General features: G+C 39.1%; 1 protein-coding gene across 1 annotated transcript in view; it reads left to right on the forward strand.

The window, feature by feature from the left end:
* The window catches only part of CWC27 (CWC27 spliceosome associated cyclophilin), a 172,035-nt gene that overhangs the window by 4,242 nt on the left and 154,418 nt on the right, over positions 1-13,375 (forward strand). Inside the window, exons 3-8 of the mRNA XM_084801325.1 lie at positions 1,163-1,259; positions 4,356-4,468; positions 7,581-7,724; positions 9,413-9,511; positions 10,042-10,145; positions 10,831-10,900. Coding sequence (XP_084657451.1) covers positions 1,163-1,259; positions 4,356-4,468; positions 7,581-7,724; positions 9,413-9,511; positions 10,042-10,145; positions 10,831-10,900 — 627 coding nt within the window. The remainder of the gene's footprint in view (positions 1-1,162; positions 1,260-4,355; positions 4,469-7,580; positions 7,725-9,412; positions 9,512-10,041; positions 10,146-10,830; positions 10,901-13,375) is intronic.

Here is a 13,375-nt window from a genome sequence, read left to right on the forward strand (position 1 = left end):
CAGTTGTTGTATAGGCAGTTTCACCCTCCATGCTCAGCAGAGGCTCTGGTTGTTATAAAGTAGCTGGTTCCACCAAGGAGTAAGTGCTATCATGACCAGTAAAAAGGAGACTATTAAATGATTCCACTTATTATAGAGATGGTGACTTTTAAGACGTAGTCATTTTAGCAGGTCACAAACCAGAATTAGATTAAGAATATTCCTATGGGCAGGGACTCCAGCTAAGTTGGTATGTACTTTGCCTAGCATGCACAAAGCACTGGGCTCAGTCTCCAGCACTGCACGAGCAAGGCATGGTGACATATGCCCGTCATCCAAGTACTTTGGGAGGTAGAGGCAGGAAGATCAGAAGGTGAGTTTGAGGCCAGACTGGATTAAAAGGCTGTAAGAGTTTGGCTGATAAAACAAACCCCACCCTCCCCCAAACAAAACAAAACAAAACAAAACAAAACATCAAGAGGATAGCTCAGTCTATAAAGTTCTTGGTGTGTAAGCAGGAAGACCTGAATCTGGGTTCCCAATATCCTCATGAGAAGCTGGGCGTGGTTTCATGAACCTGAAACCCTAGACTGGGAGCCGGAGAGTGGCAGAGGCGGCAGGGGACTACTGAGCATGCTCACCAGCCAGTCTAGTTGAATCGGTGAGCTCCAGGTTCAGAAGAAGAACTGTATCAAAAAGTAAGATGAGAGCTATTGTGAGACACCCAGTGTTGACCTCTGGCCTCTGCATGCACACATGTATACACACACCTGCACATCTGCGTACACAGAATAAGTATTTATTCTAAATTAGGGGTAGCATGATTTTAGTGTGAAAGTAGAGTTCAAAGATAATTTCAACTGAATGATTGTAGCATTATCTAATAAGGTCATAGTTCAGTGGGTTTATTAACTTCTTAGTTTCATACCTTGCTCACCAATTTTACTGGAAATAAGGTAGGTGCTATTTTCTTTAAGTCCTTAGCTCCTTATGAAAATAGTATATTGAATCATCTGATGATGATTGGGCTATAATAAGTATAATGAGTTCAGTATAACAACAAAATCCAAGTTGAGTTTGTAATACTTCTTCTAAAAGTGAAAACTGTATTAGTTAGTGTTGCAAGTTGAATAGCTGATCAAGTGAAATAAATACTTACTATGATGTCATGCTCTTTCTGCAGGTTTTATTGAAAACGACAGCTGGAGATATTGACATAGAGCTGTGGTCAAAGGAAGCTCCAAAAGCATGCAGAAATTTCATTCAGCTTTGTTTGGAGGGTCAGTGTTACCTTCATTAACACTCTGGGGAGAAACTTGCCTGACTTTACAGATAACTGCTGTGTGTTGGGCCCGCCGGCCCGCCCCTGCCATTCCAGCCTTGGGAGGTTGATATAGAAACATTCTGAGTTTCAGACTAGCCTGGGCAACACAGTGAGACTCTCTAAGTAAAACCCTGTCTGCATGAGCTTCTCATTCATTTAAAAAGTGGAACGCATAAACTACAAAGTGTTTTTTATAGCGTTAAGGTCTGCTGTTCAGCAGAGGTAACAAGTGGTCAGTTGGTATTAGCGATGTGGTGGTGAGCAGTGCATAGGGGGATAGACGGTAGGGAAAGCAGCTTTCCTCCAGCTCAGCTCTGCACTGTTACAGTTCTGACAGAGAAAAGTCAACCCGATGTTGGTCTCCTCTGCCACTCACTCCATCTTTCTTTCTTTAACTATGGATATTCCCTAAGCTTGCCTCTCAGTCTGTGCTGTCTTTTCCTCTCTGTTTATTTCCTCCCTTCTGGTGCCTAGTTGATCTAATGGTTTAATGGTCGTCTCTTCTGTTAGCCACCTCTAAGGCAAGTTTCAGCCAGCTTCTTCCCCAGATGGCCTGAGCCTCCATCTCCGTGACTGTAATCGCCTCCTACCTCGTCTTCCCTCTCATTTCCTTGCCTTCTGTCTGTGCACATGATATTTGAATCTTTAGGGGCTTGGCTTCCTAGCTTTGCTTTCCTTTTTTTGTTTTTTGTTTTTTGTTTTTGTTTGTTTGTTTGTATGTTTTTCACCCTGCTTTTATTTAAGTATAGCTATTTTTTATTATTTTGTTCAAAGTTTGTTTTTCCATAAAGCTTACCATGTGGCATTCACTGATTTGTTATCAGGTTGAGTCATAACATGGTTTTGCCTTATAAGAAGCTTTGCAAATCTTATGCTCACTTGGGTATTTTTTTGTTCGTGGATATTTGTTTATGCAGCTTCACATTTCATCCCCTTGTACAATTTCTTGGTAGCTCCTAGAACGTGTTACGTATGTCTTTAAATGCCTCCAGTGATGGGTGCAAATCAGTGTCTTCCAGGTACACCTGATTTTTATAGATAGTGTTTTTCATGGTGTCAGAAAACAATATTTTGGATTAAAATCCACAGTATCGTGTTATATGATATAGACAAATCTCTCCAAATAGAAATTAAGTAAATATATCCCTGCAGGGGAAAGATTAAAGAAATAATAATAAAAGAATCCAATCCCTCAGATGAGACAAAGAAAACATGCCTGCAAAGACCATTATTAATAATTGCTATGGCAGGCAGGAAGGAAATAAAATCAGACAGGTAGTTTAGTTAGAGAGGCCTCAAATATCTGTCAACAAAGCTAAGAAACACAAGAGACAAAGAAAAGTCTGACTTCTGGTAATAAGTTTAAAGAAGGCAAAAGCTCAAATTTTACAGGAGAGTGAAATTACAAAAACACTAGAAAGAATGAATGGTAAATTGTAATCCATGGACCAGGTGAATGAAGAAACAGAAAGAATCTGGATAGAATATGCCAATGAAATAAACATGAGGTTCAGTTAGGTGCTGACAAAGCTTACTTGCATCAAAAAAATAATTATTCTCCCATTTGTAAGAAGACCAGTTTTTCTCTCCCATCTATAAGGAAATAGAAGAAAAGAATGGAAAAGTTATAGAAATAACCAGTGCATTTTTTTTTTGATGAAACAGGCAAGAATTTAATAAAATTATTGTTGGGAAGGCTAACTAAAAACCTGACAAGAAAAACAAACAAGTAAACACCACCATCCCCAAAGAAAGCAAAACCTTGAGAAGAGTGATTTAAAAATAAGATGCTCCTAGCTGGAGAGATGGCTCAACAGCTAAGAGAGCTGGCTGCTCTTCCAGAGGCCCTGGGTTCAGTGCCAAGCACCTGCATGGCAGCTCTTCTAGCCTTCATGATCACCAAATATGAATGTGGTATACAGGCATACTGCAGGCAGAACACACATACACTTAGAAAAAAGGTAAATATTCCTTAGATCAGTCAAGTAGTACAGAGCACACCATTAAAGAAGTTACAGTGTTTCTGGGTCTTGTAATGCCCCTTTCAACATAACAACAGCAACAGAATTAAAAGCAAATGATTGAAAGCAAGAGGAGTTAGCTCAGTCTTAGATGTGGCCCTCAGTGAAACCCAAAGGTCTGTAGTTACAGATTTACTCTTGGACTTTAAGGTCTTTGCCATATAGTTAGGAAAACATTTAAAATAATTATAAATTTGAGAGTTGTCAGTCCAAAACATAGTAGAAAACAAGTTACAAAAGAAGGAAAAGAAAGAAAAAGACACTAATTTTCAGTTTCCTTAGGGTATGTCCTATAACTTAATGGGATGTTGTGTTTCTTTCTTAGCTAAGTTAATGTTTTCCTTAATGATTCTGGTTTCAAAGAATAAATTCTGTGGGAGACCATATATAATTTCTGCTGCATATTTGTGACTAGAAATTATATTGTATATAAGTAATTTTTGAAAATCACTTAGCAAAGTGCATGCATGTTTAATGGGACTAATGTATAGTCTTTATTTCACTTATTGAACTGTTTTAAAAAAGGAAACTGCACAGACAGTGCTAGAACTATAATCAGCTAATAACCTTAGTATCTGCAGGCTTGCTCTGTGTGTGTGTGTGTGTGTGTGTGTGTGTGTGTGTGTGTGTGTGTGTGCGCGCGCGCGCATTAGTCAGTTATTTTTCTATCAGGAGAAGAAGAAGAGACAAGAAATGAGCTATTCATTTCTACCTAGGTTTCTCAGCCTCAGCACTGTTGGCCTTGGGATTGGTTATTTGTTGCAGAAACAATCCTTTGCACTTTAGGTTGCTTAGCAGTGTACCTGCCATCTTCTACAAGATGCCAGTAGGATTCCCCAGTTTTGAGAACCAAAAATATTTCAGGATGTTAAGAAATGTCCCCTGGGATGCAGAATTGCTCTTCTTCTCTTGCCCCAGTTGAGATCTGTTGATGTGTATTAAACTTCTTGTTCTTATTTGAGAACAGTAATCCAGAATGTGAGAGAATGCTGGAGATTAAAAAGAATAACAACAACAACATTCTTTTTCAGCCTACTACGACAACACCATTTTTCATAGAGTTGTACCTGGTTTCATAGTCCAAGGTGGAGATCCCACAGGCACTGGGACCGGGGGAGAGTCTATCTATGGAGCCCCATTCAAGGTCAGATCAATTTACTGTACTCTAGGTCAACTTGGAATGCTTCTTCAGAAATGATAGTGTCCAATGATTGCATGTAAAGTGAATATATATATGTATATATATATACACACACACACATGTACATATAAGTATGTATACATAGAACTGTGTATATATATGCATAAGTGGCAGTGTCTCACAAGAAGAATGTCTCATGTAGAATACAAAATCAGCAGAGTTAGAATTATTCAGAGATAAGAACAAATACTCCCTACCAAGCAGTCTTTCTCATTGATTTTATGGCAAACCTTTGTGCAAGATTAAATTAAGACAGAGCTAGAGGTTGTAATAAGAAGAGAGAGAAGCAGAATTCAGAAAGAAGTGTTTATGGCATATTTCCTGATGTTTAACTGTGCCTGATCTCAGCAGCCAATTTTTAGAACATTGCATGTGGTATTTTAGATTAGAACACTTTAATTTGAATGCTATATGGAATTTTCAGTAGTTTGCTTGAGCTACTCCAATAGACTGGCGTTGAATAGGAATTTGTTTCTTGTGGAGTTGTGGAGGCCAGGAGGGCCAAGTCGCAGCGTCTGGCCGTCCCTCTCCCTGCCTTGATGAGGTATGGGAAGAGAAAGCCAGCTCTGGTCTCTTGGTCTCGTCCTGTAAGCACATGAGCCCCATCGTCCTGTAAGCACATGAGCCCCATCGTCCTGTAAGCACATGAGCCCCATCGTCCTGTAAGCACATGAGCCCCATTGGGTAAGAATGAGAGTCCTAGCCCTAATGACTTCATCTCACTTTCATCATGTTTACAGCCTTCACCACCTTGGCAGAGCCAAGAATACAGCTGGCCGTGTCAGGGAGTCACAGTCTCCCTGGTGGAGGGACTTACACTGCACTATGTAGTTACTGTACACAAAAGAGTTATGTAGCACAGAGTACATCCATGGCGGACAGTAATAAAATACACAGAAGGAAGAGCCAAAAATGTACGGAAAAGATGTATGGGGCCCATGATTTTTTTATTTAAAATTTTTATTAGATTAATTCACTTTATGTATGAGTGTTTTGCCTGTGTGTTATATGTTTACCACGTGCTGCTTGCTGACGGAAGAGGGCATTGGTTCTTCTGGAACTGGGGCTGTGAACCACTGTGTAGGAGCTGGGGATTGAACCCAGGTCCTTTGTAAGAACACGTGCTCTTATATGCTGAGCCATCTCTGCAGCCCTGGCCGCTGATTGCTTGACTGCCAGCTTAGCTTAAGAGAGACAAGAGCTAGTCTAGTTAAGACATTAGGAACAATAATGGCTCAACTGCAGCAAACATTGTATTTATCAGTGTAATTTTAAGAGTCCTAAATTCTTTGAGTGAGTGTCAGTGGTTCTTAAAATCAGGAAACTTGACAACTTCATATTTATTCTAGTGGGAAAGGGCATCTGGAGATTCCTCTCATCTTTTTCTGAGTCAGTGTGATTTTTAATTACTTAACAGTTTCCAAAGAGGTTCCTGCTATGTTGCTGTAGTTGGAATTTCAACGTAATACAGACTGGCCTTGAACTTGTGACTGTCTTCCTGCTTGAGTTTTCCTGAGTGCTCAGATTGCTGGCATGGACCACGGTGCCTCACCACAGCGTGATTATGCTGTTGAGAAAAACAGTGGAATTTTTAAAAATCTTTTTTCAACTCTTTTTCAGATGATAGTGGCCCTGAAAGTAGGAAATGGTATTAAAACCTTAGGTGTCACTGTTAATCAGATCTGATCATTTTAGGATCTCCATTTTGTGGAAGTATTCTTTTATCCATTATTTACCCTAATGTCTCTTTTTTTGACATTTCCTTTCTGAGATACATGTTTTGTTATTTTAAAATACTACAGTCTCATTGCTAATTTCTTTCAACTAGACCATTTTAAACATGATATCTTAGTTAGGGTTACTATTGCTGCGATGAAACACCATGGCCAAAGGCAACTTGAGGAAGAAAAGGTTTATTTTACAGTTTCACATGACAGTTCATCATTCATAGCAGTGAGGGCAGCAATGCACACAGGGCAGGAACCTGGAGGCAGGAGCTGATGCAGAGGCCATAGAAGGGTGTTGCTTACTGGCTTGCTCAGCCTGCTTTCTTAAAGAACCCAGGGTTGGCACCACCCACAATGGGCTGGGCCGTTGTCCATCAAATACCACCAAGAAAATATCCTACAACTTGATCTTATGGAGGCATTTTCTTAATTAAGGTTCCCTCCTCTCAGATGCCTTTGTTTGTGTCAAGTAGATATAAAACTATCAAGCACACATAGTATAGAAATATCACAGATTAGGGGGTTTTTAACAATGGGAGTGTTTTCCTCACTATTCTTCTGAAGGCTAAGAAATCAAAGGTCAAGGTATTTGCCTGTCCAGTTCCCGGTGAGATATACTGAGTTGAGATCTTAATAATATATTAAAGAAAAAATAGCCTGAGGTGCTTGAAAGGCACTGACTATGTAACATGGGTACATCATACATGAATCATACATGATTCCAGTGTCAAATCTGAGGGGAAAGTCTTAGTAGCTCTCAGAACAAGGAAAGCACCTGAGATTCAGTGGCCCTGCCAAATCAGACTCATGTGATCTCTAGGAAGAGTCAACTGAGGAAGATTTAGGACTTTTAAAAGCACAGTGAAATCACATTAACATACTTACAGTAGAGTCTCTACATTGAAAAGCAAGAAGAAAGCCATTGCTTCATGACATGTGGAATAAGATGAAAAGGAGCTATAGCTAGAGGCTTCCATGGGTTTCTTGGAAAAACAACAGATGGTTTTAAGAGTTGAGGGGACTCTGATGGAGCATAGGGAAATGAGGCTCAGACTCTGGCTCCCTTTGAGCCTTTCTCTGTTTGTAAGTAGACATCCATTAGACAGTTACAACTGAATATATTTAGAAGATACAAGCTGCTGAATTCAGGGTTAAAAACATTGAACCGATACTAAATTTGGGTTTGATTGTACTTCAAAATCAGTTAAATAAAGCTTCAGCATTTCTGATTAGAAATTGTCTGGGCCTTGCTGGTCTGCTGCATAGCTGACTGAATATGAAGGGTCTTATGACTAAGAACAGTCTCTAAATCTCCTTTATTCTTGCAGGATGAATTTCACTCACGGTTGCGTTTTAATAGGCGAGGACTGGTTGCCATGGCAAACGCTGGTCCACATGATAATGGCAGCCAGTTTTTCTTTACCCTGGGTCGAGCAGATGAACTTAACAATAAGCACACTATCTTTGGAAAGGTTAGTCTTGTATCTTAAGTGTACGGCTTGGCTTTGGTTTTATAATTTATTCTTTAAGCTTTATGATACATATAATTAATATATGTAATGGCTGCCTTAAAATGTTATAATTGTTTACTTACTGGTTTTTGAAAATGGGGTATGTTCCTATTGTGATGAACTGTAAAGAGCTACCTGAACTTTGGATGCTTCAAGTCAGTCATCTCTCATGGTCTAAATGTGCTCTTTAAGCCATCATAGTGATATGAGCTACTTAAGGACGTTTAGCCGTTGTTGTTGCCCCGTGTCTGTCTCTCTCTCTCTCTCTCTCTCTCTCTCTCTCTCTCTCTCTCTCTCTCTCTCTCTCTCTCGTTCTCTCGTTCTCTCGTTCTCTCTCTCTCTCTTTCTTTGATTTATTTTTTATTTTTTGAGACAGGGTTTCTCTGTGTAGACCTGGCTGTCCTGCAACTCGCTCTGTAGACCAAGCTGGCCTCGAACTCAGAGATCCTCCTGCCTCTGCCTCCTGAGTCCTGGGATTAAAGGCGTGTGCCACCCTGCCTAGCTGTTTTTTTTACACTTTAAAAAAGACATTTAACCAGTAACATTTGAAGTTTAAAGTGTACCAATAATAATTGAAGTTTAAAGTGGAAGTTGTATTAGTATTTTTAAGTTGACTGCGAATTTTACTTTGCATAGTATCCATTTAACCCTGCCCACCTTTCACACAAATAAGGGAATGATCTTCCCATAGAATTTTCATCAGTTCTCTTTAAAGAGGGATCCTGAGGGCATCTTTTTTTTTCATCCTTTTTCCTTCTCATCTGAATACTCCTCCCTGTATCTACTCCTTAGATGTAGTAGGTGTTAATAGCGTTTTAGCCCCCTCTGCTGGTTCAGTGAGAATTGCTTCTTTACATCATAAGCAAAAGTGGGTTTTGATTATAAAAGGAGGGAAACAGTGTAGTTGGACAGCTGAACCTTTGAATTCAAGTCATACCCACACCATGAAAGTGTCACTTATGTCTTAAGGACATGGATCAGGAAATATGTGTTTTCATGTTCTTTTGATGCATTCCTAACTCAGGAATCTGGTTATCATAGACTTATTTTTTAAAACAAGATAAGACTTGAGTTCCGAGCTTGTATTGTGTTTTACAATTTTTGTTATATAGCCTAGACATGAGAGACAACGTATAGCATAGCAGCCATAAGTGGAGACGTTCCCATTGTTGGGTCTGTAACTTCTTTGAACCTCTATCCTCACATCTGTACAAGGAGGGTAATGGAGTTCTCCCTTTTAGGGTATTTATATAAATTAAATTAGGCAATAATCTACAAAGTGTTTATTATACTCCCAATGCTTAAGCTGCTTTAAGCCTAAGTTTGCTTGTGATATTTGAATGAACTGTCACTCAGCAAGAAGTTTGGCATTGTATGTCTATTTTTAGTAACTGTTATATACACTGGAAACATCTAAAAACATATATTAAGAGACTGAGCCCAGCTGTGCTTTCCAGCCCTAAAGTGAGTGTGCTTCACCATCACTGGCAATTGCTTAATCTTAGTAAAATATAAAGTTCTCTTTTAATTATTTAAGAACAATTTTTCCAGAAGTCCATTATTTATTTAAAATTTTTTCAAAATTTCTCTATTTATTTAAAAGATGAGTACAGATGTTTGCGATCACATTTCATGTTTTTGTTTGGTAGGTTACAGGGGACACAGTGTACAACATGCTGCGCCTGACAGAAGTCGATATTGATAATGAAGAAAGACCTCGCAATCCACACAGAATTAAAAGTTGTGAGGTAGGAGCATGGCTGTCCCATGTCACTTAAGGGGCACATTTAAAGCACTGTGTGAAAGCACCGTGGCTCATTTACATCTATCTAAGCACAACTTCTGATGCAATTTTTTTTAATTAAAGGCTTTGGATTCTAATATGAAACTTTAGATGATTGTTTGAAGAATGAAAAGCTCAAGTCAGAATGACTTAGGTTGTGAATTAAAGGATTTTAGGTGAATTAAGAGTTTTCCCTTATTGAGGAAGTGAAGTAATTCTTAAGAGCACTTGATTTGGAGTCTAAATGTCTGGGTTGGTCCCTCATGGCTTTCCTTCTGTAAAGTAGGTATCAAATAGGAGATCTTTTACTTGAAAAGAACATAATGTCTTGGGACGATCAGTGAGGCCATGTGACTGAAAGTGCGCTGTTGGCCCCACTGCATTGATAAAGTTTACGTAGGAAGAATTAGATGCTAACGTCGGTACACTTGAACATAATTTTCTCTGTAAAGTAAAAAAGCCTGAAATAATATCTTCAAAATTCTTCTTTCACAGGTTTTGTTTAATCCTTTTGATGACATCATTCCAAGGGAAATTAAAAAGCCTAAGAAAGAGAAACCAGAGGAAGAAGTTAAGAAATTGAAACCCAAAGGCACAAAGTAATCATAATAGAAAGATTTTTTCAACTTTAGTAGTGACAATAACTTATTTGGTCAATTTGCTTTTGTAATGATTGTTTACTAGAAGAAATGTCATATGAGTCTGACAGCTAACAGAATTATGAATGTGTTTATGTTTTAAAGTAAACATATTTAATGACATATAACTTACACTAAAAATGTATCTCTTTTTAATTCCTCTATTGTTGCCAAATGTTTTACTTTCTCCAAAACTCAAGAGAGTGTTTTAATAACTTATAGTTTATCTTACTCGAGTTTCTGTTATTGTTTAGTTTGAAAGATCTGAGATATTTTCTACCCATCAACTTTTTGTTTTTCTTAGTTTTAAAATATTAAGATATATCTGTCAGGTATTAAAATAGGTTAATCACTCACCTGTAGTGTTCTCAGGGTTCCATGCTTATTAATTTTCATGTTTCTCCCAGCTTTGATAACTATCAACAGCTTATTTCTGTCATGTGTAACTGACTGCACTATGGTATACCTGGGGTGAATCTGGGGTCATCGGTTGAGGGTTCTAGGTGAAAAGTTAAGCAGTTGACTAAGCAATACTGTGTGAACAACAAATTTCTTCTCTGAAACCTGTGCTGTTGCTTGAAAGTGGCACATTTATGAATTTTGTCTAACCTTTCTCCTGAAATTTCTTTTCTTTCTTTTTTGATAGAAATTTTAGCTTACTTTCTTTTGGAGAAGAAGCTGAGGAGGAGGAGGAGGAAGTGAATCGAGTTAGTCAGGTAATCTTCGCATTCGCCTTTGCTTTGCATTTTTCTCTCTCTGGCTTTGCCTGCAGCTGTGCGTTTGACTTTTCATCTGTGTAGTACGTGCATAGTATATTGCTGTGTAGAGACATTTGTGCAGACTCTTAAGTTGATTTCCTCTCATAGAAGCATTGTTTATATTTATTTATTTTTAATCTTTGTATATTTTTTGTCAGTTGAAACCAGTCTTAAAGTATTTTGAATGGGGTTCACCTTCATAATTCAGAACTTAGTAATTATTTGCCTTTTATTTTGCTATATGATGATCATTAGTGTAATAATAGTCAATGGCTGTAACTTTTCATTTTAATGTTATTTCCACATATTATATTTGCTTCCTTAATTCTCAATTAATTCCCATTACAGCTCTTTGAGATAGGCCCTATTTATATAAATACTTAATTTTATTCATAAGTAAAGTAAGGTTTACAATTAGTGCCTATCAGTTATAATTGTTCAAAGTCACATACACAAAGGAAGCTACAGCTGGACTCAAACCTGTGACTGACTGTAGAATCTTGCCCCATGACCTTTTATTTCAGCAATCTCTTCCATAGGCCTCTGAGTGTGGCTTTCTTTAATTTTCATTTCATCACAAAACATCTGGAACATCTACAGTATTTGCCTGTATTTGGAACAGATCATGATACTTGTACCCAAAGAAAATCACCTTTAGAGTCTTTTGGTTCCAGATGTGCTCTGCATTTCTTTCTTGGGAGTGAGTGAACACTTAGGCCTGAGAATTTGATCCAGCATCTTTATTAGTAATTAAACTCCATGACTCAGTTCTTCTTTACTTGCTTATGAAGGTCTCCTGTTTCTCACCAGTGCTGGCAGTGAGACAGACTGAAAGCAGACCTCTGCTGTCCTTGCCTTCTTTATCCTTGTGCGTTCATCAGTTCTGAGCCTGGGTCAGGGAGGCTCATACTGAGTAGTTTTAAACATAGCAAGCACTTGTGCAAGGAAACTTCCTGGGGAGATGTGTGTGTGTGTGTGTGTGTGTGTGTGTGTGTGTGTGTGTGTGTGTGTCTCTCTCTCTCTCTCTCTCTCTCTCTCTCTCTCTGTCTCTCTGTCTCTCTCTCTCTCTCTCTCTCTCTCTCTCACACACACACACACACACACACACACACACACACATCTGCTCATGACAGACCAAAGTATGGGTCCCACCAAACTCCAGCTTGGTGAACCGGTGAGTCCCACTGGGGTTACTACAGCTGTATCACCAGAGCCCACCTCTGCATGAGTGTCTCCCCTCACAAAACTAGGAACATGGAGCACACTGCACTCAACAGAGTTTCCCTGCCAAGTGGCTCATTTAATTTAAAGCTTTTCCAGGCAGCTAGTGCTACTTCTTCCTTGCCTCCTCCTCCTTCTTCCCCCTTTCTTCTTTCTCTTTCTCCTTCCTCCTCTTCTTCCTCTTTCTTCTTTCTTTCTTTTTTTTCTTTCTTCTTCCTTCTTCTCCTTCTCCTTCTCCTTCTCTTTCTCCTTCTTCTTCTCCTCCTCCTCCTCCTCTTCCTCCTCCTCCTCCTCCTCCTCCTCCTCCTCCTTCTTCTTCTTCTTCTTCATCCTAAACCACTTCAGGAAATATTATATATTAGATTTCAAAAGTAGATTCATTTTTAAATGAAGACATTCCTGTTACATGCATTAAAAATTACTCTGCTTGCCAGGTGTGGTGGCACACACCTGTTATGGGGGAGGCAGAGGCAGATGGATCTCTGTGAGTCCGAGGCTAGCCTGGTCTACAAAGTCGAGGACAGCCAAGGCTACACAGAGAAACCCTGTCTCAAAAACAGACAAACAGTATTACTCTGCTACTTGAGTGTTGCAGGAGCTACTTTCGAGACGTCAGTGGTGAGAGGTGCATTGCTGGTAATTCAGGTTTGTGCCTCATCAGAATGAGAAGAACAGTATGCTGTTCTGGGAGTCTTTTTGTGAATGGACAGAACCATAATGAGGTCTGGGAAGTACTAGATCCTCCTTGTGGATGTTATCTAAAGATGTCAAATCCTGGAGAGCACATCTGTGGTCTTAGCTCATGAAAGGCAGAGGCAGGAGGATTTCAAGTTCTAGGCCAACCTGAGCTATATAATCCTGTCACAAAACAAGATGTCAAGTCTCCCTATTTAACAGTGCCTTCTTGTGGTACCACAAGCCCCCCTCTTTTCTTTTTTTCTGGCATGTACTCTACATTTCTTGTTATCCTCCTTGTTTGCTGAATAGTTAGCCCCATTGTCATCTCCTCACTTGCCGTCTCCTCACTGCCGCATTCTCGACTGTTTGTCTGTGTTATCAAAGCACAAGTCAATTGCAGTATAGCCATGCATGTCCTCTTCCTCTACTTATGAAATTTTTTTAAAGTTTTTACTTATTTATCATAGATACACAGTGTTTTGCCTGCATGTACACCAGAAGAGGGCACTAGATCTCATTATAGATGGTTATAAG

Source organism: Acomys minous, assembly GCF_964271855.1.
Source record: "Acomys minous genome assembly, chromosome: 11".
Lineage (NCBI taxonomy): Eukaryota > Metazoa > Chordata > Mammalia > Rodentia > Muridae > Acomys > Acomys minous.